Here is a 12,344-nt window from a genome sequence, read left to right as displayed (position 1 = left end):
GCTTTTTTGCACTAATTGTAATTATAAGAAATTGTAGTAACACACACACGTTAAAAACACATCACCTGTATAGTGTTTTTCAAATTTTGTATATTAAAGGGGCAGTCTACCATAGAATTGTTATTGTCTTAAAAGTTAGATAATCCCTTTATTACCGATTCCCCCGTTTTGCAAAACCAACACAGTTATATTAACCCCTTAATGACCACAGCACTTTTCCATTTTCTGTCCGTTTGGGACCAAGGCTATTTTTACATTTTTGAGGTGTTTGTGTTTAGCTGTAATTTTCCTCTTACTCATTTACTGTACCCACACATATTATATACCGTTTTTCTCGCCATTAAATGTACTTTCTAAAGATACCATTATTTTCATCATATCTTATAATTTACTATAAAAAAAATTATAAAATACGAGGAAAAAATGGAAAAAAAACACACTTTTTCTAACTTTGACCCCCAAAATCTGTTACACATCTACAACCACCAAAAAAAACATATGCTAAATAGTTTCTAAATTTTGTCCTGAGTTTAGAAATACCCAATGTTTACATGTTCTTTGCTTTTTTTGTAAACTATAGGGCCATAAATACAAGTAGCACTTTGCTATTTCCAAACCATTTCTTTTCAAAATTAGCGCTAGTTACATTAGAACACTAATATCTTTCAGGAATCCCTGAATATCCATTGACAAGTATATATATTTTTTTTTAGTAGACATCCCAAAGTATTGATCTAGGCCCATTTTGGTATATTTCATGCCACCATTTCACCGCCAAATGCGATCAAATACAAAAAATCGTTCACTTTTCACAAATTTTTTCACAAACTTTTGGTTTCTAACTTAAATTATTTACAAACAGCTTGTGCAATTATGGCATAAATGGTTGTAAATTCTTCTCAGGGATCCTCTTTGTTGAGAAATAGCAGACATATATGACTTTGGCGTTGCTTTTTGGTAATTAGAAGGCCGCTAAATGCCACTGCGCACCACACGTGTATTATGCCCAGCAGTGAAGGGGTTAATTAGGGAGCATGTAGGGAGCTTTTTGGGGTAGTTTTAGCTTTAGTGTAGTGTAGTAGACAACCCCAAGTATTGATCTAGGCCAATTTTGGTATATTTTATGCCACCATTTCACCGCCAAATGCGATCAAATTAAAAAAAACGTAAAATTTTTCTCAATTTTAGGTTTCTCACTGAAATTATTTACAAACAGCTTGTGCAATTATGGCACAAATGGTTGTAATTGCTTCTCTGGGATCCCCTTTGTTCAGAAATAGCAGACATATATGGCTTTGGTATTGCTTTTTGTTAATTAGAAGGCCTCTAAATGCCGCTGCGCATCACACGTGTATTATGGCTAGCAGTGAAGGGGTTAATTGTGTAGCTTGTAGGGAGCTTGCAGGGTTAATTTTATCTTTAGTGTAGAGCTCAGTCTCCCACCTGAAACATCAGACCCCTGATCCCTCCCAAACAGCTCTCTTCCCTCCCCCACCCCACAATTGTCCCCGCCATCTTAAGTACTGGCAGAAACTCTGCCAGTACTAGAATAAAAGGTATTTGGCCCTTTTTTTTAAAAAAAAAAAAAAAAAAAAAAAAAAAAGCATATTTACATATGCTGATGTGTAGGATCCCCCCTTAGACCCCAACCTCACTGATACCCCACCAAACAGCTTTCTAACCCTTCTCCTCTGCCTTAATGGGCGCCATCTTGGGTACTGGCAGCTGTCTGCCAGTACCCAGTTTTGTAAAAAATGTGCCTTTTTTTAAAAAAAATGCCCTTTTCTGTAGTGTAGCTTCCCCCCCCCCACCAAGACCAACCCCCAACCCCTTCCAGATCCCTTAGATTACATTTTTAATACTTAAACTTTATTATTATTTTTTTACTTTTAACTTTATTTTTTTCTGTAGTGTAGCGGTTTCCACCCGCTCCCGCCCCGTGCACGCGCCCGCCCACCACCCCCCGTGCACATGCGCGCTCCCGTGCGCGCCCCCGTAGGTCCCGCCCCCCTCCACTCCACACAGAGCATCGATGGCCGCCCACCCGCCTCCCACGTAAGCTCCCACCCACCAACGATACCGGCCATCGATGTCCGGTGCAGAGAGGGCCACAGAGTGGCTCTCTCTGCATCGGATGGCCAAGGGGGGTTATTGCAGGATGCCTCCATATCGAGGCATCACTGCAATAACCAGAAAGCAGCTGGAAGCGAGCAGGATCGCTTCCAGCTGCTTTCCAGACCAAGGACGTACGCCACACGTCCTCGGTCATTAACTGTATTTTTTTTGAGGACGTGTGGCGTTAAGGGGTTAATATACTTTTTACCTCTGTGATTACCTTGTATCTAAGCAACTTCTGACAGCCCCCTGATTACATGACTGTGACTGTTTATTATCTATTGTCTTGCATTTAGCATTGTGTTGTGCTAAATCTTAAATAACCCCCTGTGCCTGAACACAGTGTTATCTATATGGCCCACATGTACTTTCTGTCTCTTTGTGTTGAAAAGAGATTTAAAAAGTATGTGATAAGAGGCAGCCCTCAAAGGCTTAGAAATTAGCATATGAGCCTACCTATGTTTAGTTTAAACTAAGAAAACCAAGAGAAAAAAGCAAATTTGATGATAAAAGTAAATTGGAAAGTTGATTCAAATTAAAAGTCCTATCTGAATAAAGAAAGTTTAATTTATACTAGACTGTCCCTTTAAGTAAGTTATATAGTGACAGGAGAGATTCATAGTTTTTGGTTAGACTAGTAGAATGGTGCTCAGTGAATTAAAGTAAAACAACAGAATTCTTTTAACAAATGATATTGATGGCCTGACTATAGGCTTGTTTTAAGCTGTATCAGGATTCTAAGGATTGCCAAGGTATTCCTACGATACCGGTAAGGTTAATGCTTTCCTCCCTACTGGAGAGTACTAAGCAATAATTAAGCACTATTACAACAAAAGAAATTCGTAGCTTTTTGGTATAGCAAGTGTAAGGATGCTCAGTAGATTGTAGCACAACACCAGAATTATTTATCGTTTGTAAATATGGCAATGATAGCCTTACTCTAGGCTTGTTTAAGCTATACTAGGATTCTGAGGTATGCCAAGGTATTACTACAATACCGGTAAAGTTTCTGCAACACTCCCTAGTGGAGAGTACTTAGCATAAATTAGCACTGTCATGATTTCAACTCGCAATATTCATATTTAATAAAGCGTTTCACTTTGTATTTACTGTATTTTGAATACAAAAATAAATATGAAGGAACAATTTCCCATTCATTTTAATACTTCACAGTATATATAACAAGTCATTTTGAACACATTAAGGGGAGATAAATTGTATACTACACCGTCCCTTTAACTGGAATCAATATCCAAAAAAAAGTTTGCCTCTCAAATGTTTCCATTTAAAAAATAACTGAAAACAATAAAGAATTCTACATCACACCCAAAATTAATTAATTAGAAAAATCTGCTCTGTTATGCTGGTAACAATTTAAATCAAAATTATTTAGAGTGATGTCATTTAATAAGCAGTCTCCAAGAAAACAGCACAGGGAGTCGTGCTGTGGATGAGCGACAACAGCATTTTCCTGGAAAGAAAATCCTTAGGTTGCGCAATACAAATGCGCGCACACTGTTATTCATAGATTTGCTCACTCAGAATATTAGCAACATATTTGCATCTAATTAAGGGGACAGTAATATCCAAATGTTCATGATTCAGACTGAGCATTACATTTCAAACAATTTCCCAACTTACTTTTATTATCAAATTTGCTTTGTTCACTTGGAATCCTTTATTGAAGAGTATACCTAAATAAGCTCAGGAGCCAGCTGAGGATTTGTGGCTGACATACAGTATATGCCTCTTGTCATTGGATCAGCAGATGTGCTTAGCTAGCTCCTACTAGTGCATTGCTGCTCCTAAATCTACCAAAAAAACAAAGCTTATTTGATAATAGACGTACATTGGAAAGTTGTTTAAAATTGTATGTTCTAGCTGACTCACAAACATTTCATTTTGATTTTACACTCAAAGAAATAGTTTGCAAATCTCTAACACCCTCTTCTATATCTTTTTTTCTTATCTTATTCATTTTCTTCTTCTCTCCCTCTTCTCTCTCTCTCCCCTCACTCTCTCTCTCCTCACTCTCTTCTCTCTCCCCTCTCTCTTCAAACTCTCTTTCTGTCTCTCTTTTCTCTCTTTCTTTCTCTCTCCCTCTTCTCTCTCTCTCCCCCCTCTCTCTCTCTCTTCTCTCTGACTCTCTTTCCTCTCTTTCTTTCTTTCTTTCTCCCCTCTCTCTCTTCTCTCTCCCTCTTCTTTCTCCTCTCTCTCTTTGATCTCTCTCTCTGTCTCTCTTTTCTCTTTCTTCCTCTCTCCTTCTTCTCTCTCCCCTCTCTCTCTCTCTCTTCTCTCCTCACTCTCTTCTCTCTGTCTCTCTTTTCTTTCTCTCTCTCTCTCTCTGTCACTTCTCTTTTTTCTCCAATATGTTTTTTTTTTATTTAGGTTTCTTTTTCTTTCTCCCCTCTCCCTCTTCTCTCTCCTCTCTCTCTTCGATCTCTCTCTCTGTCTCTCTTTTCTCTTTCTTCCTCTCTCCCTCTTCTCTCTCTTCTCTCCTCACTCTCTTCTCTCTCCTCTCTCCTCTCTCTTCAATCTCTCTCTCTCTTCTTTTTCCTCCTATATGTTTTTTTTTTTTTGCATTTATGTTTTTTCCTTTTCCTAGTGGACCCTACATCTGACTCTTATATTTTATATCCTATCCATCTCCTCATTCATTCATGTTAAATTTTCTTACCCAAGGGGAAAATGGGAAGTCATGTGATCGTCTCTGCGATTACGTGGCTTCAACTCCACTGATTGGATCCTGGGGGACTGCCTACAATGTTAGGCACGTCCCCTAGTCGAATCTTCCACTTTCTTCAACGCAGAAGGGAGCAGGATGTTGCAAATGCTAGGAAGAGCCATACCACTGTAAGTTAAACTGATTGCGCTCTTTTTTGTTTTATTAAACCTTTTCTAACATATTGCTAATAGCATGTGTTTTTCAGTTTCCTACCTGATTGCTGCAATCCTAATCTTAAAAAAAAATTCTTTCCGAACCCACTCCGTGAGTTGCTGACACTCCTAGCCAATCCGCTGTGCAAACCGCAGTTTGAAGATGGCGGCCAAAATTTCTATTGTGCATTCGGGATATTGTGCAACGTCATACACAATGTATTACCCTATGATGTCCTAGCATTTTGGTCGTCAGTAAGACACACTGCGCAAGCGCTATTTTGTCCCTGTTTGGTGCTCGTGCAATCCTCTACCTATTAATATTATAATGACATGCGAAAGCGGAGAAAATTATTGGTTGAGAGTTATATACACGTAGGGGCTAAAAAAGGGGGCTGGATTAGATGACGTTGTAGACGATAATTAAAAAACGGAATTAAAAGTTTCTGATGCTTCGTTTTGAAGGAATTTGAGGTTGGTAATTGTTATTACATACAAGTGATCGTAAATATGAGTTTTAATATAAGAATAAAAGAGAAAAGTTTGTATTCCTTTAAGGGTGTTAAAGCCCAGCACTGTTAGCATGGCATGGAATGTCCTAAGGGCGTCAAGGGGTTAAAGAATGTTATGTTTTCTCACAACAAAGGGGGCTAACGCACACTGTAAACATAACAGGTGTTTACAACAAGAATCTTCAATGGCATTTGAGATTATTGTAATTACTAAGAAAATGTAGGTTTAAATCTGGAATGTATCTCTCTGTTGTGTATGCTTTCCTACTTTGGGCCAGATTACAAGTGGAGCACTAATTAACGCTTCTGCTCGAGTGTTAATTGCGCCAGAAGTAAGCTTTTTGCTCGCGTCGGGTTGAAATCAAACTGTTTTTGCTTGTGCACTAACCTGACGAGCGCAAAAAGCCGACTTACAATATTGTTTGCGTATTCACGTATTAACCTATAGAAGGGAATGGAGAGAAAAAAAGTGGAAAAAAAACCTAACAACCTTCGCGCATGCAAACCCGATCGCATATTCTCAAATGCGCTAACCCCACATGAAAATATGAATATTTCTCATTTCAATGTTCTTCACATTAAATATTTCTACATATATGAGTGATATGTACCATCACTAACTTAAAAGATCAACCCCCTCTCAACACCGTACCTGCTAATATTACCTGACCCTTGGGAAACTTCCCTGACCACTAATTTCATCAAAGACTCTCTCCCAATGGACAATGCCCCCCCCCCCAACCGTCTGTGTAATACAGTTCACTAATACGATTTATCTGAGTATCTATACGTACAACATTATGGTTATTTTCACTGTAAGTGTAATCTTTTCTTACTCAATAAAATGTTTAAAAAAAAAAAAAAAAAAAAAAAAAGCATTTAAAAAAAAAAAAAAATATTTCTACATATATCTGATGATATTTTGGTACAATATACATCTATACCTATATATGTAGACGATTATATATTATAAAGGTATTGATATATACAGATATATAAAGGAATATCTATTTATAAATACTATTATATTAAGTAACATATTCCCCTATGTGCAGAACATTAGAATGTGAAATATTTACAGTAAATACATAGTGAAAACCTTTATTAAATATTGCATACATATGCTTTTTCATGTACTTAAAGAGAAACTAAACCCAATTTTTTCTTTCATGATTCAGATATAGCATGCAATTTTAAGCAACTTTCTAATTTATCCTATTATCAAATTTTCTTCCTTCTCTAGCTATCTTTATTTGAAAAAGCAGGAATCTAAGCTTAGGAGCCGGCCCATATTTGGTTCAGCACCCTGTAGCGCTTGCTGATTGGTGGCTACATTTATCAATCCATGGCGGACACTGAGCTGTCCTCTGGTGTGCAGCAATTTGCTGCCCGCATTTAACATTGCACACAAGCGCACCATTGTGCTTGCGTGCAAACCCAACCCCTGCCCGCGCACAGCCAATCATGCACAGACAGGAGCTGTCAATCTCCCAAGTCAGAAGAGACCGGGGAGATTGAAATTCTCCACCTAAGAGGTGGATAACAGGGTAGGGAAGCAGCGTTCTGATGACTGCTGTTGAAAAATCGTGACCTTCAGTCAAAGTGGAGAAAAGGGTTTTATAAATCTAGCCCTATACCTCACTACATTGCAGAAAGAAAAAGGAAGGGGGCAAGGACACATAGACCATGAGAGATATCTATCTGTCTATCTAAATATATATATAAATAAAAAGTGTTATGACCTATGTAAGTGTGTAGATTGCATACGCTGAATTTGAAATAAAAGTCTTTACTTCTTTAGCGCCACTTTAAGACTTACATCTAAAAAAAAAAATGTTGCCTATAAATTATACCAAACTATGCAAAAATCTGTTCTTGGCATTAGTTCGCTCTGCTTACTTTACTTTTTGGTAATCACATTAGCAAGACTTTTTTTTTTTCCAGGACTAATTCCTAACATTTTTTTATTCATGCGGTTGCACAGAAGTTTCCAATTCTGCATGTATGCCAGTGTAATAAAAGAAATGTCTGCAAGTGGCAATGTATGCCTAAGAATGTCAATGACAAAACAAAAAACAGCAAAAACTTCATGGCACGTCTGGTATGCATGCATTCATTTAAAGGGGCATTTTTATTCTTTCATGATTCTGATATAATTTTAAACAACTTTCCAATTTACTTATTTTATTAAATCTGCTTCATTCCCTGGATATCCTTTGCTGAAGGAGCAGGAATGCACTACTTAGAGTTATATGAACACATCTAGTCAGCCAAGAGACAAATGTGAGCAGGCACCAATCACCAGCTAGCTCCCACTAGTGTGGGATATGTACATATTTTTTTTAACAATGTATATCAAGAGAACAAAGCACATTTGAAAATAGAAGTGAATTTAACGGTGTCATAACATTACATGCACTATCTGAATCATGCAAGTTTATTTTTGACTTTCCTATCCCTTTAAAGGGACATGAAACGCCTCTTGGGTTTGTGAAAAAAAGTGCTTTTCCCACATTCCATAAAGTGGCCAAAAAGCATATTCTGTAACCTAGGTTTTCTTTAAAATGCTACAAATTGCCTAAACCACGTACGTCATTTGCAGCAGGTTGCAGAATTTGCTTTCTGCCTTCTCTAGGGAAGGTCCGACAAGCACAATTTGTACACAAAAATTTAATTGTGTTAAATCAATATGTATATCACACGTATACGTGAAAGATCTGTATTTTAATGGGTTTAGAAATATTTATTTCACTTAAAATTTAAATTGTAAAAGGACAAGTTTCAGACAGAGCATACAATTGTAAAACTGTTTTTAATTTACTTCTGTTATCAAATTTACTTTGTTCTCATGGTATTCTTTGATGAAGAGATAACAAAATAGGTAGTGTGCATATTTCTGGAGCCGTAAATGACAGGAAACACTGCTGCCATTTACTGGTCTAGCAAATGTATAACTGCTGTCATATATTGCTCCGAGCACGTGCCCGCTCCTATACCTTCCTACCTGCTTTTGAAAAAAGGAAATCAAGAAAATAAAGTACAATTGATAGAAATAAATTGGAAAGTTTTTTTTTTTTCAAATTTCACACTCTATCTGAATTTTGAAATCATTTTTGGAGTTTTTAAATCCATTTAAGTTGCCATCACATTGACTATTTCAACTAGAAAAAAATGTGTCTGAGTTTGTTTAATATGAACATGAAATTGTCTACTATTTACAATAGAAATTCAAATAGCCCTCCGCTTAATAATAATATACACAGCTGTGTTATACTCTAAAGCTGTTACACAAATACCACTTATCTAATTCATTCTTACGGAATCAGATCATAGAATATTTTAGAAATTGAATAACACATTCTTACTGGAGAATACTTTGAATTGTTAGTAAATTTAAGCCAATGTGTCTGTATTGTCTTTTGCACAGTGCAGCACATGACAGTTTTGGACCACTTACCAACTCTGAAGTTACTTGATGTCAGGGTGTCTGCGGAGTGCCCATTCTCGCTAATAAGTGTGGTGGTATTTCCTTTCTCACAGCTGTTCTGGCAGTGCCCCTTGGTGCAGGTTACTTTGCAAATGCTGGGCGTGAAGACCACCTTGATGCGTCCAGTCTGGTTTCCCACTGCCAGGTTAGGCACAGAGAAAAGGAAAAATAAACAGATGAGCTTGGTATCCATTGGTTTCCTCCTCGTGTACAGAGAAAAAAAAAATCAATTACAGGCAAGTAACAGATATGTGGCACAGCTTCTCTGTGCTCTCTGCACAGCATCCACTGGTGTCTCTTAAACAGGAGCAGGAAGATTAGCAAACAGTATTCCGGGATGGTCTCCAAAACCACATATAAAGTCAAGTCACCCGAGTGGGATTAATAATCACAATGCAGCACTTTATTCACAGGGAGAGAGAGAAAGTGAAAAAAAAAGAGGTAAGGCACAGTGCATGACAACTTAAATAGTCAGCGCTGACAGGCAGATGTAATGCAAAGAGGCCGGCTATACACCTAGGGGAAAATAAACGTCTGGTTCTTCCTGCATACTTCAGCTGTTCCTCTAGTTATTAAGTGACTCTCCCTCTCTGATTCTCCCTCTCTCTCTCCAGTCCGTCTCCTGGAAATGTTTTAGGCATGCAGCGTGTCTGAGAACATCTGTCTCAAATCTGCTGGCACCCTAGACTACAGTGATCAAATCTTGTGTGACGCAGCTGTACCGGCCCAAGTTTTTTTTTCTCTCTCTCTCTCTCTCTTTTTTTTTTTTTTTCTTTTCACAACTACTTGGCAAAAACTTTCCCTATGGATTTGTGTACAATATAACCTCCGGCTCATCATACCTAGACAGTAGCAAGAGAAGAAGATAATGCTAATAACCAGCGCTTATGTTTCCATTTAGGCAGTTATTACCCTTTTCAGTGTACATTAGAGAAAAAGGCTTTAAATGTATTGCTATAAAAAGGAAGAAATAGATGAATGATATATTATTTATGATTAGGAGTTTGAGTGTTATTAAAGGGATATTCCAGTCAAAATTGAAATGCACATAGATTTATTACATCTTTGAATAGAAACATATTTGCAATATACATGTGTTATCAAAAATGATTCTAGTAAAAGGTATCACTGTTTTAGTGTTAATATTTTTCTCTGTACGTGCATGTGAAGCAAAGGTAGACATTGTTATTGCACCCACATTTTAAATAATGCAGCTGCTCTGATCATCAGTGGGGATTGTATCATGTCAGCAATTAACAAATCAAGTCATTACCAGATGGTACAAGCACCTTAGGCTTTCCGAGCAAGACATTAGACCGCTGCTTTCCTAACCTTTCACTACCTCTAAGGTGGCAAATTTCAATTTCCCCGGTCTCGTCCGACCATGGAGATTGACAGCTCCTGCTCATGTGTGATTGGCTGTGTACAGGCAGGGGGGGGGATTGCACGTGAAAGCAAAATAGCACTCATGTAAAAATGCTGAATTACGCCAGACAAATTCAGCCCACCAGAGGCGAGCTGCGGCAGACAGGGCCGCATATATCTTCAACATGCACTCACTCCTTTCTCTAGAATAAATTGCCCAGGTGACTCCTCAATTTGTTTCATTTCCAATGAAAATGTTTTCTTTATTGGTGTAAATCAGATCATTTAAAAGTCAACGTTTCGGCTGATACAGACAGCCTTTTTCAAGACAATCTTAGTATTTAGCCAATACGGCTTCTCAAGCCGCCATTCAAGCAGTGGTGACACATATGTGTGTGTGTATACATGTGTATTTATGTGTACATGTGTTTATATGTATTAATGTGTGCACATACATATACACATAAATACACATGCATACACATATATACATACACGCACACACATATGTCTATATGTGTATATGTGTTTATAAGTATTTATGTGTGCATATACATATATACATATAAACATATAGATACACATGCATACACATATATACATACACACACACACACATATATATATATATATATATATATATATATATATATATATATATATTTTATCGAAAAGGTATGCACTCCTCATATATAGTTCAACCGTCAGGGTGCTGACAAAAATAGTAATATTCAAATGTAGTAAGAAAGCACTCGCTGGACTTCTTCAAATAAAATATAACTTTTAATAGAAAGTTTAAGACATCATAACGTTTCGGGCCCAGTCCCTTTGTCAAATGATCACCAAGTATATGTTCAGGATAACCTACATAGGTTATCCCGAACATATACTTGGTGATCATTTAACAAAGGGACCGGGCCAAAACTTTCATCAAGTTATATTTTATTGGAAGAAGTCCAGCGAGTGCTTTCTTACTACATTGGAATATACACACACATACAAGTCAGTCAAGCACTTTACCATATCCTTTTACCAATATTTAATTTTTTTTATTAAAAAGTGTGAATATGAGTGTAATACTTTATGCTAAATATTCTAGCGCAGATTGAGCTTTCGCTCAACAGTAAACTATAACTTTCAATTTGTAATATGAGCGCAAGTTAGCACGTTCGCTATCTTCATTAAAAGTATAGGTTGCTCTAGAGTTTTGTCAGGAGCGCTAACCCTTCCCTGGTAATTGTGATTTACCATGAACTTATAATATCATGTTGTGCGCTAATGATAGTGCAGTCCAACGATATCGTGTACCATGTCCGAGCTATCAATAGCTCGCCACTTGTAATCGAGCCTATACTATTTTACTCAGAGACCATGATTAAATAAATGTTCAATATAGATAATATCTTCATGTTTTCAAAAGTCATAATAGTCAAAAAATGACATGTTCTAATTCGTAAAAGTATGTAATGTTAAGACAATCGACCATGCACTACTGTGTGTTTAACCCCCCCCCCCCACACACACACAAAGGGCGGAAACTGGCACTAACAAAGCTGAGTCGTGCAACTAGCGCTGTTGATTTGAGCATGTTTTTCGACTATTATGATGACCCTTTCAGTTTAATTAAAGCCTATATCCTAAAGCAGACAAGTGCATCAACAAAAATACTTTGCAAACAAATCGTTTGTCATGAAAAAAACAACAACTTTTGTTTTGTCCAATATTCGGTCTTGCAGTTGTCCGGAATTTGCTAATGAACAAAAAATTTAATTGCTATTTCCTATGAGGAAGGTTTTCTGGGCAACAGAGAAGCAGCTGGACAGCAGATTACACTTAAAGGGCCATAAAACACATTTTTTCTTTTGTGATTCAGATAGAGCACACAATTTTAAACAATTTTCCAATTAACTTGCAGTATCAATTATGCTTCATTATCTTGATATCCTTTATTGGAGGAGCAACAATACATTACTGGGAGTTAGCTGAAC

At 37.2% G+C, this 12,344-nt stretch overlaps 1 protein-coding gene across 6 annotated transcripts in view; it reads right to left on the bottom strand.

The window, feature by feature from the left end:
- LTBP1 (latent transforming growth factor beta binding protein 1) overlaps positions 1-12,344 on the bottom strand; it is a 596,328-nt gene that overhangs the window by 285,254 nt on the left and 298,730 nt on the right. For 4 of the 6 annotated variants that reach the window (XM_053711864.1, XM_053711861.1, XM_053711862.1 and 1 more), the window contains exon 5: positions 8,962-9,129. The exons of 1 other annotated variant lie outside the window; for it this stretch is intronic. In XM_053711864.1, coding sequence (XP_053567839.1) covers positions 8,962-9,129 — 168 coding nt within the window. Of the gene's footprint in view, positions 1-8,961; positions 9,562-12,344 lie in introns of those variants that run through there. One more of the 6 variants, XM_053711866.1, reaches the window with a different exon arrangement.

Source organism: Bombina bombina, chromosome 4, assembly GCF_027579735.1.
Source record: "Bombina bombina isolate aBomBom1 chromosome 4, aBomBom1.pri, whole genome shotgun sequence".
NCBI classification, from domain to species: domain Eukaryota; kingdom Metazoa; phylum Chordata; class Amphibia; order Anura; family Bombinatoridae; genus Bombina; species Bombina bombina.
This window is presented reverse-complemented; position numbering and strand designations above follow the sequence as displayed.